General features: G+C 36.5%; 1 protein-coding gene across 1 annotated transcript in view; it reads right to left on the bottom strand.

Moving 5' to 3' along the window:
* Positions 1–17192, bottom strand: part of LOC149784454 (MFS-type transporter SLC18B1-like) — a 145349-nt gene extending 128157 nt beyond the window's left edge. The window contains exons 1-3 of the mRNA XM_089932529.1: positions 17123–17192; positions 13091–13321; positions 5698–5793 (exon numbers count right to left, since the gene is read on the bottom strand). Coding sequence (XP_089788655.1) covers positions 5698–5793; positions 13091–13303 — 309 coding nt within the window. The 5' untranslated portion in view covers positions 13304–13321; positions 17123–17192. The remainder of the gene's footprint in view (positions 1–5697; positions 5794–13090; positions 13322–17122) is intronic.
* Between the last annotated feature and the right edge of the window lie 275 nt (positions 17193–17467).

Raw genomic sequence — 17467 nt, 5'->3', positions numbered from 1 at the left:
GTGGAAAGCCAGAGCCTCTCAGCTTTACGGCGGTCTCTTTTAGCAGTACGAAGCTGGTCCCTAACACTGCTATACCATGGAGAACACTTTTGAATTGATACTCTGCACTTGGTAGCTGGGGCATGTTTGTCAAGCAATGAATGCAGACAGTTATTGAATTGTTCTGTGGTAGGAGGTAAGCAATTTGTTAGGTTAGATAATGGCAAGCAACATATTTTTATCTACTGCTTTATTACAGAGGTCACATGATTTACCCATATGAGTTTCTGTTAATCTAACACCCTGAAAATTGAAAACTACAACCCAATACAATATATTTGGGCATGCAGTACTTGATTGTTTTTTGTGATGTTCTTTATGTTGTTCAGCTTGCTGTCCATACGCAGTACTGGATGAGCACATGTACATTTAATGAATCCCTCCCCCAAAGCAATCTGAGCATAATGAAAATCAATTAAATCAATACAAACTATTGTGTAATGATGCCTTTAGTCAATACAAACTATTGTATAATGGTGGATTCAATCAATACAGACTACTGTGTAATGATGGATTCAATCAATAAAGACTACTGTGTAATGATGGATTCAGTCAATACAAACTACTGTGTAATGGTGGATTCAATCATTACAGACCATTGTGTAATGATGGATTCAATCAATACAGATTACTGTGTAATGATGGATTCAATCAATACAAACTACTGTGTAATGATGCCTTTAGTCAATACAAACTATTGTGTAGTGATGGATTCAATCAATAAAGACTACTGTGTAATGATGGATTCAATCAATACAGACTACTGTGTAATAATGGATTCAATCAATACAAACCATTGTGTAATGATGGATTCAATCAATACATACTATTGTGTAATGATGGATTCAATCAATACATACTACTGTGTAATGATGGATTCAATCAATACAAACCATTGTGTAATGATGGATTCAATCAATAAAGACTACTGTGTAATGATGGATTCAATCAATACAGACTAATGTGTAATAATGGATTCAATCGATACAAACCATTGTGTAATGATGGATTCAATCAATAAAGACTACTGTGTAATGATGGATTCAATCAATAAAGACTACTGTGTAATGATGGATTCAATCAATACAAACCATTGTGTAATGATGGATTCAATCAATACATACTATTGTGTAATGATGGATTCAGTTAATGCAAACTATTGTGTCATAATGGATTCAATCAATACTAAGTATAGTGTGACCCTGCTATATAGCACACTCCATTATAACATGAACTCGGGAGGCATGGCATCCGAAATGTCACATGCTTGTATTTTTGCTCATAAATAAAAAAAAAAAAAAATTTTCTTGTTTAAAGTTAATCAATAAAAAGCAGATATATATTTTTACCTATCCTTTAGGTCAAATATGCTGCTTTCTGTTTACTTACTTTTGAATTATTTGTGCCTGAAAATCCAAATTTGTTATTCTTACAAAAATGACAAAACTAATGCATTTAGAAGTGCTACCTCAGTAACTGAACAAATAACCCTGATACTTGTGTGGAAGGTACAATAAAATGAACAAATAACCCTGACACTTGTGTGGAAGTTACATATAAAATGAACAAATAACACTGACACTTGTGTGGAAGTGATGCATCGAATGAAAAAATAACCCAGACGCTTGTGTGAAAGTAACACATCAAATGAACAAATAACCCTGACACTTGTGTGGAAGTGAAACATCAAATGAACATATGGACATGATACTTGTGTGGAAGTGACACATCAAATTAACATATGACCTTGACACTTGTGTGGAAGTGACACGTCAAATTAACATATAACCCTGATACTTGTGTGGAAGTGACATATCAAATGAGTGGGCAATAAAGGGTATGTGACTCATGACAAAAACTGTGATTCCCGATGGAAATCCAAGAATAAAAATGACTAATGCAATACATACGGTCAACATGGTGTTCTTAAGTTATGAAAGAAACAAAGACTTAAATAATGAAATTATTGGCAAGAAGTATGAAATTCCATTGCATCCATGCAATATGAGCTTTTTAAGGAGTCTATATAATGTACTATTTTCATTTTTTAACCTTTATATCACAAAGAAAAAATATATACCAAACACCTATTTCTGGTCAATATTATTGCCATTCAAGAAAAGAATGTAATTAACTAAGATGGCAAATACAGGAAACTCCCTTGAATGTTACCTGTTACCTCTTGGTCCTTTCTAACCCAGCATCTGATTTTGGTCCTGTCTAACCCTAGCATCAGGTCTTATTCATGTCCAACCACGGCATTAGGTCTTGGTCCTGTCTCATCCCAGCATCAGGTCTTGGTCCAGGCTGGGGTTAGACAGGACCAAGACCTAATGTTGGGGTTAGACAGGACCAAGACCTAATGTTGGGGTTAGACAGGACCAAGACCTAATGTTGGGGTTAGACAGGACCAAGACCTAATGTTGGGGTTAGACAGGACCAAGACCTAATGTTGGGGTTAGACAGGACCAAGACCTAATGTTGGGGTTAGACAGGACCAAGACCTAATGTTGGGGTTAGACAGGACCAAGACCTAATGTTGGGGTTATACTGGATCAAGACCTGATGCTGGCATTAGCCTGGACCAAGACCCAATGCTGGGATGAAAGTCCACTGCCACCCCATTTGATGGCAGTCTCCTCAAATTCTTGAGGATACAGTTTTCTTTTAAATGTGATCTTTCAGAAGGAAGTGAAATACCAACAGAAATCCTCTGACCAAGACAGATGACCACTAAAATCTGCATAGAATAACTACAGGAATTTACAAATTACCAGCAACTGTCCATCAACCTTTTCTTATTCAAAACACTTACTACAGTATTACGCACAATTACTTGTCATGACCTGTTACAACTCTAGGTCTTAAAAAAATGTGTAATATCAACAAGCAATTTATTTCTCTACAATAAAAAGTGTAACTCAAGAGACAGTTGCAGTACTGTGAATCAAATTCTAAATAATTCTAAATGTCCTATCAAAAGTTCAAAAATATATAATGTTCTAAATGAATTCCAACAGCCTTCAATGTCCTGATATAACACAAAGATGCAATCCAGAATGTCTTTGAATGAGTTCACAACAAATCATAAGTTATATATTAATACAAAAGTGAATGAGCACTTTAGTAATTCCAATTTATATTCTAAATAAATACTTCCTCTCAAATTATATCTTAACACAACTGTAAACTTGGATCACAAATAGATTCCAACAGACTTATCTAAACCAGGAATAGGTTACTTTTTTATCAAATCACTATTTATACACATTTTCACGGACCTAACCAGATTGGGCATCTCAAAGTCATGCAGGCTGCTGGATGTGTTGTGATCTCCATGCACAGTTGAAGTTTCTCACTAGCACAGAACTTAGTCAACACTTTTGTGGTTGCTTCCTGGCGATGCAGATGTGGAGGAGGAATATTGCGGAGTACTGTCAGCCATAGTAAAGGAGTGGGATATAGTGTTCCAGAGATTATGTGCGTTGTTGTGTTAAGCTGGACATCAATTAACTTAGTATGGGATGATCGAGCCCAAACAGGAGCGCAATACTCGACTGTCAAATAACTGAGGGCCAGTGCTGATGTCTTGAGTGTCTGAGTGCTAGTGCCCCAGGCTGAGCCAGCCAGTTTGCAGAGTAGGTTATTTTGAGTCCTAAGTTTTGCTGCAGGTCTCTTCAGATGGTTGTAGAATGCCAGTGATCTGTCCAGAGTCACATCAAGGTATGTTGGTGTCAGGTTGTGTTTTATTTACTGCCCATTAAGGAGGCAAAGCTCATGGTTGGCATTTGCATTGTTAAGGTGGAAGATGCTGGAGACTGTCTTTGTTGCACTTTGCTGTAGATGCCATTTCTTGAAGAAATCCGTCATATCCTCCAGGTCTTTGTTCAGTACCCCCCTCAAGCTCAGTAAATGAGGAACTCTGGATCCTGAGGGCAATGTCGTCTGCATACATGAACTTGCGTGACTGTGTTACAGGTAAGTCACTGATATAGACATTGAACAAACTTAACGAAAGAACAGACCATTGTGGGAGTCCATGAGCTGCAGTTCTCTCTGATGTGAACTCTGAAGTCCCTGTTGTGAACGAACAGTTAAATAGTCTCAACTATACAGCGTGGCAATACTCTGGAAATTTTCAACAGCAGCCCTGTATGACAGATTGTGTCATATGCCGCTGTTAGATCCAGAAAAACAACTCTTGTTTTAAGGTTCCTCTGAAACCCGTTTTCAACAAACGTAGTCAGGGCAAGAACTTGATCGCAAGTGCTATGGCCATGCGTGAAGCCTGTCTGCTCATTAGTTATGATATTCTCAAAGTCTGGACCAAGAATTAGACACTCCAGTACCTTAAAACAGACTGAAAGCAAGGAGATCAACCAATAACTCGCTGCACTGTTGTGATCTTTGCTAGGCTTTGGTATCGCAATAATCTTTGCCTGGTGAATCAAAGTCGGCATGCACTTTTCCCTAACAACCTGGATGCAAAAAGCAGCAAGCCATTCTTCTTCCTTCGGACCAAGATGCTTCAGGAATTCAGGCTGGATGTTGTCATAAAAGCTGCTTTGCCTGATTTGATGCTGCATAGCACCATTTCAAATTCTGTAAATGGCTTTGGAGTATTCTGGTCTAGGTCATCTGACTTCGATGGCAGTAAAGTTGCCATTCATTTTGTACTTGACATCAGGGTGCTTTTGCCCTTTGTAATAAGTGGCTAGCTACAGCATTTGGTTTGACAACAGGGTGAGCTTGAACTGGTGGTTGATGTTCGGTGCCAAGTCTTCGAATCAAGCTCCAGCATTTCCAGCTGCAGCGCATAAAGCTGATGTGACTGGTAACTTGTTGAGACACTGAGATACATTTCAGAGGTATCATGAGAGTCCAAATAAGCATAATTACTGGACCTGAATTTTCACACAGCATTTTGTTTGATCTTGAATCTGAATGAATACAATGTATCAACAGTCCTGTAAGAAACTCTTACACTGACAAATAAAAGCACATGGTAATAAGGCTAATGGGAGAGAGTTCTGTATAATAGTCCTTTGTTAAAAAGTGGAGAAGAATGACAGATAAGGATGAATAATGATCATTTGAGAGTGACAATGAGAGGAATTTGAGGGATTTGATGCAACAGAATGAACTCCATTGACAAGGTAAACCTTAAAATGGCCCTTTTAAGGGACAACCCAAAAAACTGGAAAGGAATACTTCCAATATTGCAACTATACTCATTGTTTCTATTATGACAATGACATTTTTAAAACAATTGTTCTTCATAAACAGGTATCACATACTGACAGAAAAGATGAGAAACAACTCTGTACTGGTTTATTGTAAACAATTCAAATATATTGTAAGAAATAATCTGGGCACCATGTGAATACTGTTGCACTCCAAAAATGGAGTGAAATTATCTAGATTTTAAAATGTATTATATCACGTGCAAATTATATGGCAGAACTAAGTTTAGCTCTCATTCTGCATCCAAAATCGGGATTGCATTATACATCAGTACATATTATCAGAATCTCACTGATAGCTAAAAGACTGATATAAATAAGCAAAGTGCAGTTAAGTGACACAACTTTTTAAATGCCTTTCATATAAAATATTTCATTGAGATCAACAGAGAGTATGACAAAGAAAGCTACTTACAAAGTTTCCAAAGATTGGAGAAGATACAAATATCACAAGTTCATACACTCCAAAGATAAAGCCAACTTCAGTTGGTGTGGCCCCTTTCTTCTGTGCCTAAAAAAGGAAAAATAAAAAAATTTCCGTGTGTTTTACAAACACATACAACTTATCTGTATCAGCCACAAAAGGATAAGAAGCTTATTCAGCCGCAGTGGGAAAACCAAGCAAATGGAAAGAGAATTATGTATGTACCAAGATTTAAACGTAATTTTCGAATGGTTTTGCAATGTGCATGACAACAAGACCTGCTCGCATATCACACTTACACCAATGAATAAGAACGATTAATGTATATTCAGTTGAAATAAATCTATTATTATAACAAGAAGAACCTTTCAATAATTAATGTTACTTTTAAACGAAGATATTAAATGAAGATATTAAATGCTTTTAGTATGTAGCTTTCTTACTACGTACATTACATATACTTCTCACCCATCTTATAAGGCCACTTTCCCAGTGCAGAAGGGGTAGCTATATAAGAGGGGGACCACTGTAATGTTAAAACGTAAAAACTATTATAACTAACAAGCCCTTTTTTAATGAAGTAGTTTGTGTTACTATAAATGACTTTATTTTCATGGGTATCAAATTTCATTGCTGGTTGGAGAAAAAAATTGTGGGTACTTAATTTATGCATTTGTCATTTTCAAAAATATATTTTTTAAAAATAAATACTGAGCAATGATGCATAAGACTCTAAAACGTTTTTACCAAAAGATTTAATGCTACGTAAGCAAACAGTTTCAATCTCTAATGGAATAATTAATTTGATTAAGTTGCTCACTGAGAACAGCTGGCATAAATGAGATCTTAAACAAGGAAAATACAAATGTTCTCTTCTTTGCACTAACAAGTTCAATTCACTGTTGTAATCTGAAATTTAATTTTCAGTTTCTTCAGCTTTTAAAAACAAAGCTGTTATCTTTTCCATATATAAACAGTTCTGCCAAAATTAAGTTTCACTCTCTCAGCTAAGACAATGTCACTGAGACAGTAGTAACAAAATAGAAAACTTGATAATGGTATCAGATGTTTATAATGCATATGGCAAGCAAAACCTGCTGTCTCATGTTAAGGAAAATGGCAACAAACCATTGTTTGTACCAGACACATGCAAACCCAAGGATTTATTCATCTCAATCAACCTAAAGACATATACCCTTATGATAATTGATGCAAGGAGGATTATCTACAGATATGACAACTACGATGCAGGTTTCATGAGACATACTCAAATCAACACATTATGTCCACTAGATGTAACTGACGCCCTTCCAACTCTGTTTCCTCACAAATCTGAATATTCCTTTTTATTCAAGTGAACCACTTATTGTCCTGAAAATGTGTTGTATGTTGGACATTATTTTCCTAAAATTCTAATTAGCTGCAACTTGATCATGCACAAGTTTTGCATCACAAAATATGTGCAGTTTAAAATGTCTGGGTATAAAGTTAGACTGGTTGCCTAACCAACTCCATTAAATCTAATAAGAAACCTGGATCTGAATCAAACACAGACAAGCCAGAATCCAGATTTTACAGCAAACAATAGTATTTCTGTAATCTGTGCTCTTATTCTGTAAGTCCATATTTTAAGGGCCATTTCCATAATATGGCAAAATCGAAAGGGCTGATCTGCAGGTGCATCATGTGGCATCAGATAATGGTTTATGTTGTTTGTAGTTAGACTCAACTTATACATGAGCGTATTTGGTACTTTCTTTGACTGAGGGTTTTTGTACCCCTGAAATGCAAAAAATGAGGTACAATAAAAAAAAAAATACGGTACTCAATGTGAAAAAAGTCAAATAGTATTATTACAGTTAAGTATGAAAATAATTACAGATAAATAGATAATACTAAATTTCATAACTTGTGAATACTTAGTACCTTAGAAAATTAATTCTAACTCTAAACATCTCCATTATTTGAAAGTCTAGAATTGCAGATACCACTTAAAAATTATATTATCTCAGTAGAAGTGTTTTTCAGATCTGTACTATGCACCTACAGTACATTAAAGGCATGGAACCAGTCTGCCCCTTATAGCTAGTATTGCAAACATAACAGAGCTAACATTCATGCATGTCATGTAGAAATTTATATCACTAATATCCAGCAACAAATACAATTTATCAGATGTTCATTTTTGTATGTGAACTGTATGTACCAAGCCAATGTGGATTCGGCCAATATGGGTATGTGAGAAAGCTTGCCAGTAGCTTCTCGTGGGTCAGTGGTTCTTTCCAGGGGTTTTCCGGGTTCTTTCTCCACCATTAATACTGGCCGCCATTTATAGCCTATTGTGTGCTGAAAAATGACATTAAACCATGCAACAACAACAATAACAACCAAGTCAATGTTTTATGTGTGATACAAGTACTACTGTTCATAAATGATTCACAGAAATATTTACATAAATGGGAAACTGGGTAACTAAATTGAGCATTATGAAAGGTGAGCATTTAAGGTGACACATACATGTACATCACAAGCAAACTGTGCTGACCCTGACCTGTTGGCAAATCATGGAACTTCATCTGAATAAAACTCCTGAACTGTCAAGAGTTCAAGATAAGACTGCCGAGTGTTGAAACCAACTCTAATATACCTCAGTGATAAGGCAACCATATTGGAATTAAGATCAGCACAATTTTCATTTTGATAAAAACAGGACTCCAGTAGGTGAAAAATCCATGTTGATATTATCATCTATTCAAGAGAATTATTTGCAAGATTTTCAATATGTTCATTGTGACAACCATATTATTTTGAGGTCAGACTGGTACCATCTTCAAACAAAGCCAACTAAACATCACAAGTCAGATAAAATCCCAATATTAATGTCACTTTCCATCTGGGAATGGTAGCAATTAGACCAAGATGGTGAATGTAGTGATAATATTGAATATCAAATGCATAATTCTGATTTAACACCAGCTAGATGCCATAAGAAGTTTTTGGTGAAAGCCCACTGCTAAAATGGCCTTCTGTTCAGAAGGCGTAGCAGTAAGATTTCCAAGATGATTGCTGAGGTGGCCATATTGGAGGTCAAATCAGCATCATTCTTTTTCAAGCAGTATCAAGCAAAGATTGCAAGAAGTCATTTTGACAAATATCCATGACCCTCTTTTCAAATGGATTAGCAATAACAAGATTTCCAAGATAGCTGGTGTGATGGCTATAATGGAAGACATAATAGCACCATTTTCATCCAGGACCAAGCTGATTTCATAAGAGATCTTCTGGTGAAAACCCATCATGCTGATATCACCTTCTTCAGGAGAAGTAGTGAAAACAAGATTTACTTGAAAGCAACCTTGGTGTAATATAAAAACTATTTCATTAAAGACCAATAAGATGCCATAAAAGTCATCAGTGAAAATACAATGTTGATATGAACATCTATTCTGAAAATTTTCAAGATGGCAAAATGGCCACTGTGGTGGACATACTGGCTATCTGTGCATAATATCTTTAATTTAATACCAACTAGATATCAAAAGAAATATTTTCGTGACAACACCATGTTCAAATGAATTTCAAAAGAAGAACTGATAACAAGATTTTCAAGATTCTGTGTGTGTGTGTGATTTGGATTTTTAACGTAGCTTTAACAATTTTTCAGTCATATCACTATGATGTCTGCAATGTGGCAGTTTATAGTGATGTCTAGCACTGAGGCATCATGCCATAGACATGTAGCATGATGTCCCACCCAGTCACATTATCCTGACACCAGGCCGACCAGTCCTAACACTAACCTCTTAATGCTGAGCGCCAAGCCAAGCGAGGCAGCTGTTAGTACCATTTTTGTAAGTTCAAGATGTCTCTCAAGGCAGTCCCATTTTCATTCATGACCAACAATACATCGATCAAAGCCTTTTAATGAACCCATATGTTGCTATGACTATCAATTCAGGAGAAGCAGCAGTGATATTTTCAAGACTGCCAATGTGGTGTCCATACTAGACATCACTGAGATCAAGACTGCCAATGTGGTGTCCATACTGGACATCACTGAGATCAAGACTGCCAATGTGGTGTCCATACTAAACATCACTGAGATCAAGACTGCCACTGTAGTGTCCATACTATACATCACTGAGATCAAGACTACCACTGTAGTGTCCATACTAGACATCACTGAGATCAAGACTGCCACTGTAGTGTCCATACTAAACATCACTGAGATCAAGACTGCCAATGTGGTGTCCATACTGGAGATCATTGAGATCAAGACTGCCAATGTGGTGTCCATACTGGACATCACTGAGATCAAGACTGCCACTGTAGTGTCCATACTAAACATCACTGAGATCAAGACTGCCAATGTGGTGTACATACTATACATCACTGAGATCAAGACTACCAATGTGGTGTACATACTATACATCACTGAGATCAAGACTGCCAATGTGGTGTACATACTATACATCACTGAGATCAAGACTACCACTGTAGTGTCCATACTATACATCACTGAGATCAAGACTACCACTGTAGTGTCCATACTAGACATCACTGAGATCAAGACTGCCACTGTAGTGTCCATACTAAACATCACTGAGATCAAGACTGCCAATGTGGTGTCCATACTGGAGATCATTGAGATCAAGACTGCCAATGTGGTGTCCATACTGGACATCACTGAGATCAAGACTGCCACTGTAGTGTCCATACTAGACATCACTGAGATCAAGACTGCCAATGTGGTGTACATACTATACATCACTGAGATCAAGACTACCAATGTGGTGTACATACTATACATCACTGAGATCAAGACTGCCAATGTGGTGTACATACTATACATCACTGAGATCAAGACTGCCACTGTAGTGTCCATACTAAACATCACTGAGATCAAGACTGCCAATGTGGTGTCCATACTGGACATCACTGAGATCAAGACTGCCAATGTGGTGTCCATACTGGACATCACTGAGATCAAGACTGCCACTGTAGTGTCCATACTAAACATCACTGAGATCAAGACTGCCAATGTGGTGTACATACTATACATCACTGAGATCAAGACTGACAATGTGGTGTACATACTATACATCACTGAGATCAAGACTACCACTGTAGTGTCCATACTATACATCACTGAGATCAAGACTACCACTGTAGTGTCCATACTAGACATCACTGAGATCAAGACTGCCACTGTAGTGTCCATACTAAACATCACTGAGATCAAGACTGCCAATGTGGTGTCCATACTGGAGATCATTGAGATCAAGACTGCCAATGTGGTGTCCATACTGGACATCACTGAGATCAAGACTGCCACTGTAGTGTCCATACTAGACATCACTGAGATCAAGACTGCCAATGTGGTGTACATACTATACATCACTGAGATCAAGACTACCAATGTGGTGTACATACTATACATCACTGAGATCAAGACTGCCAATGTGGTGTACATACTATACATCACTGAGATCAAGACTGCCACTGTAGTGTCCATACTAAACATCACTGAGATCAAGACTGCCAATGTGGTGTCCATACTGGACATCACTGAGATCAAGACTGCCAATGTGGTGTCCATACTGGACATCACTGAGATCAAGACTGCCACTGTAGTGTCCATACTAAACATCACTGAGATCAAGACTGCCAATGTGGTGTACATACTATACATCACTGAGATCAAGACTGCCAATGTGGTGTACATACTATACATCACTGAGATCAAGACTACCACTGTAGTGTCCATACTAGACATCACTGAGATCAAGACTGCCACTGTAGTGTCCATACTAGACATCACTGAGATCAAGACTGCCACTGTAGTGTCCATACTAAACATCACTGAGATCAAGACTGCCAATGTGGTGTCCATACTGGACATCACTGAGATCAAGACTGCCAATGTGGTGTCCATACTGGACATCACTGAGATCAAGACTGCCACTGTAGTGTCCATACTAAACATCACTGAGATCAAGACTGCCACTGTAGTGTCCATACTGGACATCACTGAGATCAAGACTGCCAATGTGGTGTACATACTATACATCACTGAGATCAAGACTACCACTGTAGTGTCCATACTATACATCACTGAGATCAAGACTACCACTGTAGTGTCCATACTAGACATCACTGAGATCAAGACTGCCACTGTAGTGTCCATACTAAACATCACTGAGATCAAGACTGCCAATGTGGTGTCCATACTGGACATCACTGAGATCAAGACTGCCACTGTAGTGTCCATACTAAACATCACTGAGATCAAGACTGCCACTGTGGTGTCATACTAGACATCACTGAAATCCATTTTCATTTAGGACCAACTAGACATCATAAGAAGTCTGGAGAAAACAATATCAATAAAACTTTCTGTGGATTAGAGACAACATTTCATGATGGATGCCATCTCAGCCATATTAGATATCTGATTACCATATATACCTGTGTATAAGCCCGTTCTCGTATAAGCCAACCCCCAAACTGGACAGGTATAAACACTAAAAAGTGTATGATTCACGTATAAGCCAACTTAAAACTCCAAAGCATCTCAAGATGCACGAGGTAAGTTCTAATAGCATTTATTTAGGCAAACTTGTATTTTAAAAAATGACATGTATAATTATCTCGAGGTTGGCATGCAAGATTATTAAAAAGAAATGGTATAAATTTGTTTGAAAAGTAACTTATTTAATTTTCTGTTTTCTTACTGTTTCTGCCTAATTTAGATTTGTGTATAATTTGATCGAACAATGACAAGAATTTAGCAATCACGAGTTCCTGTAACACTACCTCTCCCTTTTGACTTGATTATTGTTTGTTTATGCATTATTGCATTGGACTATAAAACTGTCAAGTTTAAACATTGGTCTGCAGATAAGCTGACCACCCCCCTTTCTTCTAGGCCTTTATTTTTTCCCTAAATTATTCAGCTTATACGCGAGTATATATGGAACCACCATTTTTATTTAGGATATTCATAAGAAGTCTTCGACTGAAAACCCAGTCTTAATATGATCATCCATCCAGTAGCAATAACAAAAACTTTTAAGACTGCTGTGGCAGCCATACTGAAGTCTGAGCAGCACTATTTTCATTTATGACCAATAAGCCCATGGGATGAACGGCAATCCTACAAGTAGTTTTCAAGGAGTAGCAATACCCAATGTGCTTGTGAACAGACAGCTGTCAAACAATCGACAATAGGTCATCCTATAAGCTCTACTGGTCTTAAAAACCATCATCTTCAATAAAAAGCCACTAACTCTGCATGTGCCAATAACAGGAATCAAGCCTAAGATTCCAGAGATCCAATGACATTATGTTACCAATGCACTATACAGTAATACTGCAATCTCACCTCTGTTGGAAAAAATGGTGACAAAAGTGAAAAACAAGTACAGGCTCCAAAGTTGATAAGCCCCATACAGATGAAAATAAACTTTTGTCGACGAGTGATTTTCTTCCAGGAAAATTCATCTTTCTTGTCCGTGTCATGTGATAACAGCTCATTTGGTGGATCATACAGTGTTTCCAGAAGAGGAGTGGTTTCACTCACAAGTTCTTCTGCCATTGGTCAATAGTCAAATATCTGAAACAAATGACAGGACTGTCAAAAATACTCATTTTCTATTTATACAGCAATGAAATATTATAAGATCACACACAAAATTCTGTTTTTGCTTTATTTTAGATAAGATTTTAGGCAATTAATAATCAATTAATTAATTCTGCTTGTCCTGTTAGGTCTTCCCATGCTGCCAGATGAAAGTATTTTTTAACAAATATTTCCAATCAATTATGCTACATATTTTCTGAGCAATTTTCTTTATTTTGCAAAAGAACTATGACAGAATTTCAACAAAAGAACTTAAGTCTATACCTAAATTTAAGCTTCAACTCTAGTGATCTGATTGGCTGAAATTTAAATTTGACTAAAATGTTTAGTCTAGACATACATAATAACAGTGTGATCAACTGAGACTGCTGCTTCATTATGTTGTAATCATGAATATGAAGCATGATGTGTGGTCATTATTGTTTTGGGTTTAACACCATTTCTCAGTGCAAGATAGGTTTATATAAAGCAGCCAATGGTGGGGAAAGAATTCAGAAAATCCCCAAACCACTGACCAACAGGAAGCTTTTAGCAGCTTTCTCACACACCCAGACTGGCCAAGCCCAAGTCTCTGATGTCAAAAAAGGTGAGATGGCAGTGATCGGTAATGGTGAGCATTTTAGACCACTTGGCCACCTGGGATCCCTATATAACTGAACCTTCTATATATTAAATTCCCTTCAAGATCAAAATATGTATTTGGTCACAAATTTATTAATAATGTCATTTCTTTTACAGTAAATGGAAATCTCTCTATTATGAATCCTAAACAAATTTTCACCCCAAATTGCAATGTTACACTATAAACACACACATACTGAAAATCACTTAAAAATTGGAAATGTACTTTACTTGCTAAATTCCTCAAGACATTAATAATAATAGTTCAGTATTAGCCTGTGGTCACATGTTAAGCAAAACACACACATAACACATACTAGGACATGTTATGTAAGGTTATCAGCTACTATGGCAGCCTTATCAACAAGTCAATCAACTATAAATGCCTCAAGGGAACACAAAGTAAAACAATGCTAAACACATACCCTGTCACAGATTAGGGCTAACAAAAGGCTAATCCAAAGCCTTTGCACAGTAAATAAAGGACAGCTTTGTCAATAAGTAAATGCTTGTCAATAATAATGACCTTATTTAAAGAGGGTAACACAATTAGCTAAGAACTAATCTACCTTGAGGCCCTCATACAAAGGAATTTATTTATTTTAGCTGCATCTCTGAAGCCACTGGATATACTGGGTTTGGAAGAAGGAAACAGAGTGGGCATTTCTAGAGTGGGCATTTCTAATCTCAACTAGAATACTATTCCAGAGCAATGTTCCAGAGTATTGGAAACTTTTTAAAAATAATTCCTTATTTGGTTTGGGAATTTTATACTGCTTGGTAGACGTGGATTGCAGGTCTGTTTATCTTCATATTATCTAATCATGCATGATGATATTCCTTTCTATAAATAATTAAAAACTTTTCTTTTAAACTAAAATGAAATAACCTGCCATAATAACCAGGCCTGATGACTACCTTAATACTTTTCCACCATAGTATCAGAAAGGACCATAAGATGCACAACAAATTTTTCACTAAATGGGAAAATTCTAAGCAACCATACCTACTGCAGATTAAGTGTTCTCACAAATTCACATCATAAACTGGATAATTTAAGTATATTAAAATTCATAATGTGAATAATTTTAATTAAATTTAATTCCATGAAATATCAACTTTATATATGACAAATGGTTTTGATATATAAACAGTTCAAGATGTATTTATCAGTATTTTATAAATTTATACTTAACAGCTTCTAAAATGAATAAATAAAAAAAGAAAAGTAGTATATCTTCTCTTCTCAATATCTGCTGCTGAAACTTCAAAAAGTTCAAAACACAGCTGCTCGGATCATACTTAGAGTACCACAATCAGAGCACACCTCCCCGCTGCTCTGTACCCTACACTGGCTATCCATTCGATCCAGAATCAAACACAAAATGTGTTCTCTGTGCTACGTTTCACTGTTGGACTCTAGTCCAATATACCTATCCAATCTCACCCATGTGTACACACCAGCAAGATACTTACGCTCCTCTTCTGACAATCGTATACTCATTATTCCCACCATGAAAACAAAGTCATATGGACAGCATTCTTTTGCATACCAGGGCACAGCAACATGGAATGAATTGCCCACTGAACTTCAACACAAAGACACAGTGATCACATTCAAAAGGGCTCTCAAAACGCACTTATTTTTGACTGCAAGAACAAACTTAAAGACCTAATAATGTTTCCTACCTTAAATATTCTCAGCATGTTTTATTCTGTTTTCTAATTTCATGGTGCTTGTTTTTGTAATCATATAATTATATCTTTTTTTATCTTATAGGTGTTGTCTAATGTTGTAAAGCGCTTAGAGCTTCTAAAGATTAGGCACTATACAAAGTCCTCATTATTATTATTATTTAAATAACAAAAGTTATGATGACTATTCATTCTGCAATGTGCTCACTTGCCTCTTGTAACTGCTGACATGGTCATACACCTATGTTATTAGGGCACAATTTTTGTATCTTGTGATTTGTGGCATGTTTGAGTTCCTGGTACAGCTTAACCATGATTAATCTGATACAGTCCCCTGTATATAACGTTTTGAAATGTCATTTTTGTGCTTGTGATGGATGACCAGGTAGTATTGTAGGAAACAAAACACATAATGAAATTAGGTCCAACCTTAAGGGTGTATATCTCTACAAATAACTGAGATACTGAAAATCGGAACCCAGGTTCTGATTCCACATGTAATAAAATGTATAGGATAGTACATTTCAGTCTGATATGTTTAATAAACAAAAAAAAATGACAAACATGTGAAACCCCTCTTTTGTAAGCCAATGAATTTGCAGGTTAAAAAAGATGTTATCCCTCCCCATTACAATCAAACATTACTTCATAATTATTTGTATTTTTTTAAATACTAAAATCGTACATGTGTCCGTCATTTCTATAGATGTACACCTGGAAACTTTTTATGAAAATCGGAGATAGTCATCCGAGGATCTCTGCACAGGCACTTGATTTCGAGGGAAACCAATAATAACAGACGACAACTAACACCTTATGATAAACGGATGTCTATTATCATTGGTTTTCCTCTTGAATCAAGTGCCTGTGGATCTCTGGGTGGTATGAAATGACGCAAAGTGCGTCAATACAAGTGACATAATATACAAACTTTTTGACAATGGGTCGTCTGGTTGAAAGTATGCCAAGAAGCGTATTTGTCATTTGTCATACATACTTTGCAAACAATAAATAATGAGAGATATCACTATGACAGGAGTATATTTATGAAAAGTTGCAAGTAAGTTCACTTGCGTCAAAAACAAAGAGTCCTAAACACCTAACCTACTCTACGCACGAACTGGTAATAGTTATTTTTTCCTTCCAAAAGTAATCAAAGATTGGAAATCTTTATCACAAATATTTCTCACAACTGCTGAAACAAAACTGGTGCATTGTCACACTATCACATTTTTTTTTCCCGATAGTAAACCTCTGGTAAAGTCTGACGCTACACTGTGCAGAAATGTCGTTATAATGTATCACTAAACCAATCACGATCAAGATAAAAAAATTCCAACGACAACAATCAAGATCGAATAAACAAAAAGCAGATAGATTTCATTAGAAACTAGATTCCCCGAAACATGACGAGCATAATATTCAAAGATCTGACGACAAATGTGTGAGAAGACCTACCCTTCAACTACGGTGTGTCGCAATAAAACAAGACAAGGTGTGATCATAGGCCATCAAAACCCCAAGAAGCAATAGATGGAGTTAACTCTCTTGGCAAATAAAATTACAGCGTAACGTCCCTTAGACCGTTCACTGTGCAATTAAAGCACGCGAACTAGCAGATATATAAACGGACAATTTTGTTGAAGCTAACTAAGAAGCCCAAGAAACAACGACAAGTTCGTTATATTTTGTTTTTTCGTGTTCAAATTATTACAATAAAAATAATATAGGGGATTCATTTTTGCATTTCGTATCTAGATCTAGAATGTAACTGGATTTTGCTTTTCTTCTTTATGGTCTTTT

The sequence above is a fragment of the Sinohyriopsis cumingii genome, chromosome 14 (genome assembly GCF_028554795.1).
Source record: "Sinohyriopsis cumingii isolate HCF-2022 chromosome 14, ASM2855479v2, whole genome shotgun sequence".
Taxonomy (NCBI): Eukaryota; Metazoa; Mollusca; class Bivalvia; order Unionida; family Unionidae; genus Sinohyriopsis; species Sinohyriopsis cumingii.
Note: the sequence above shows the minus strand (reverse complement) of the source record. Positions and strands in the feature narration are given on the sequence as shown.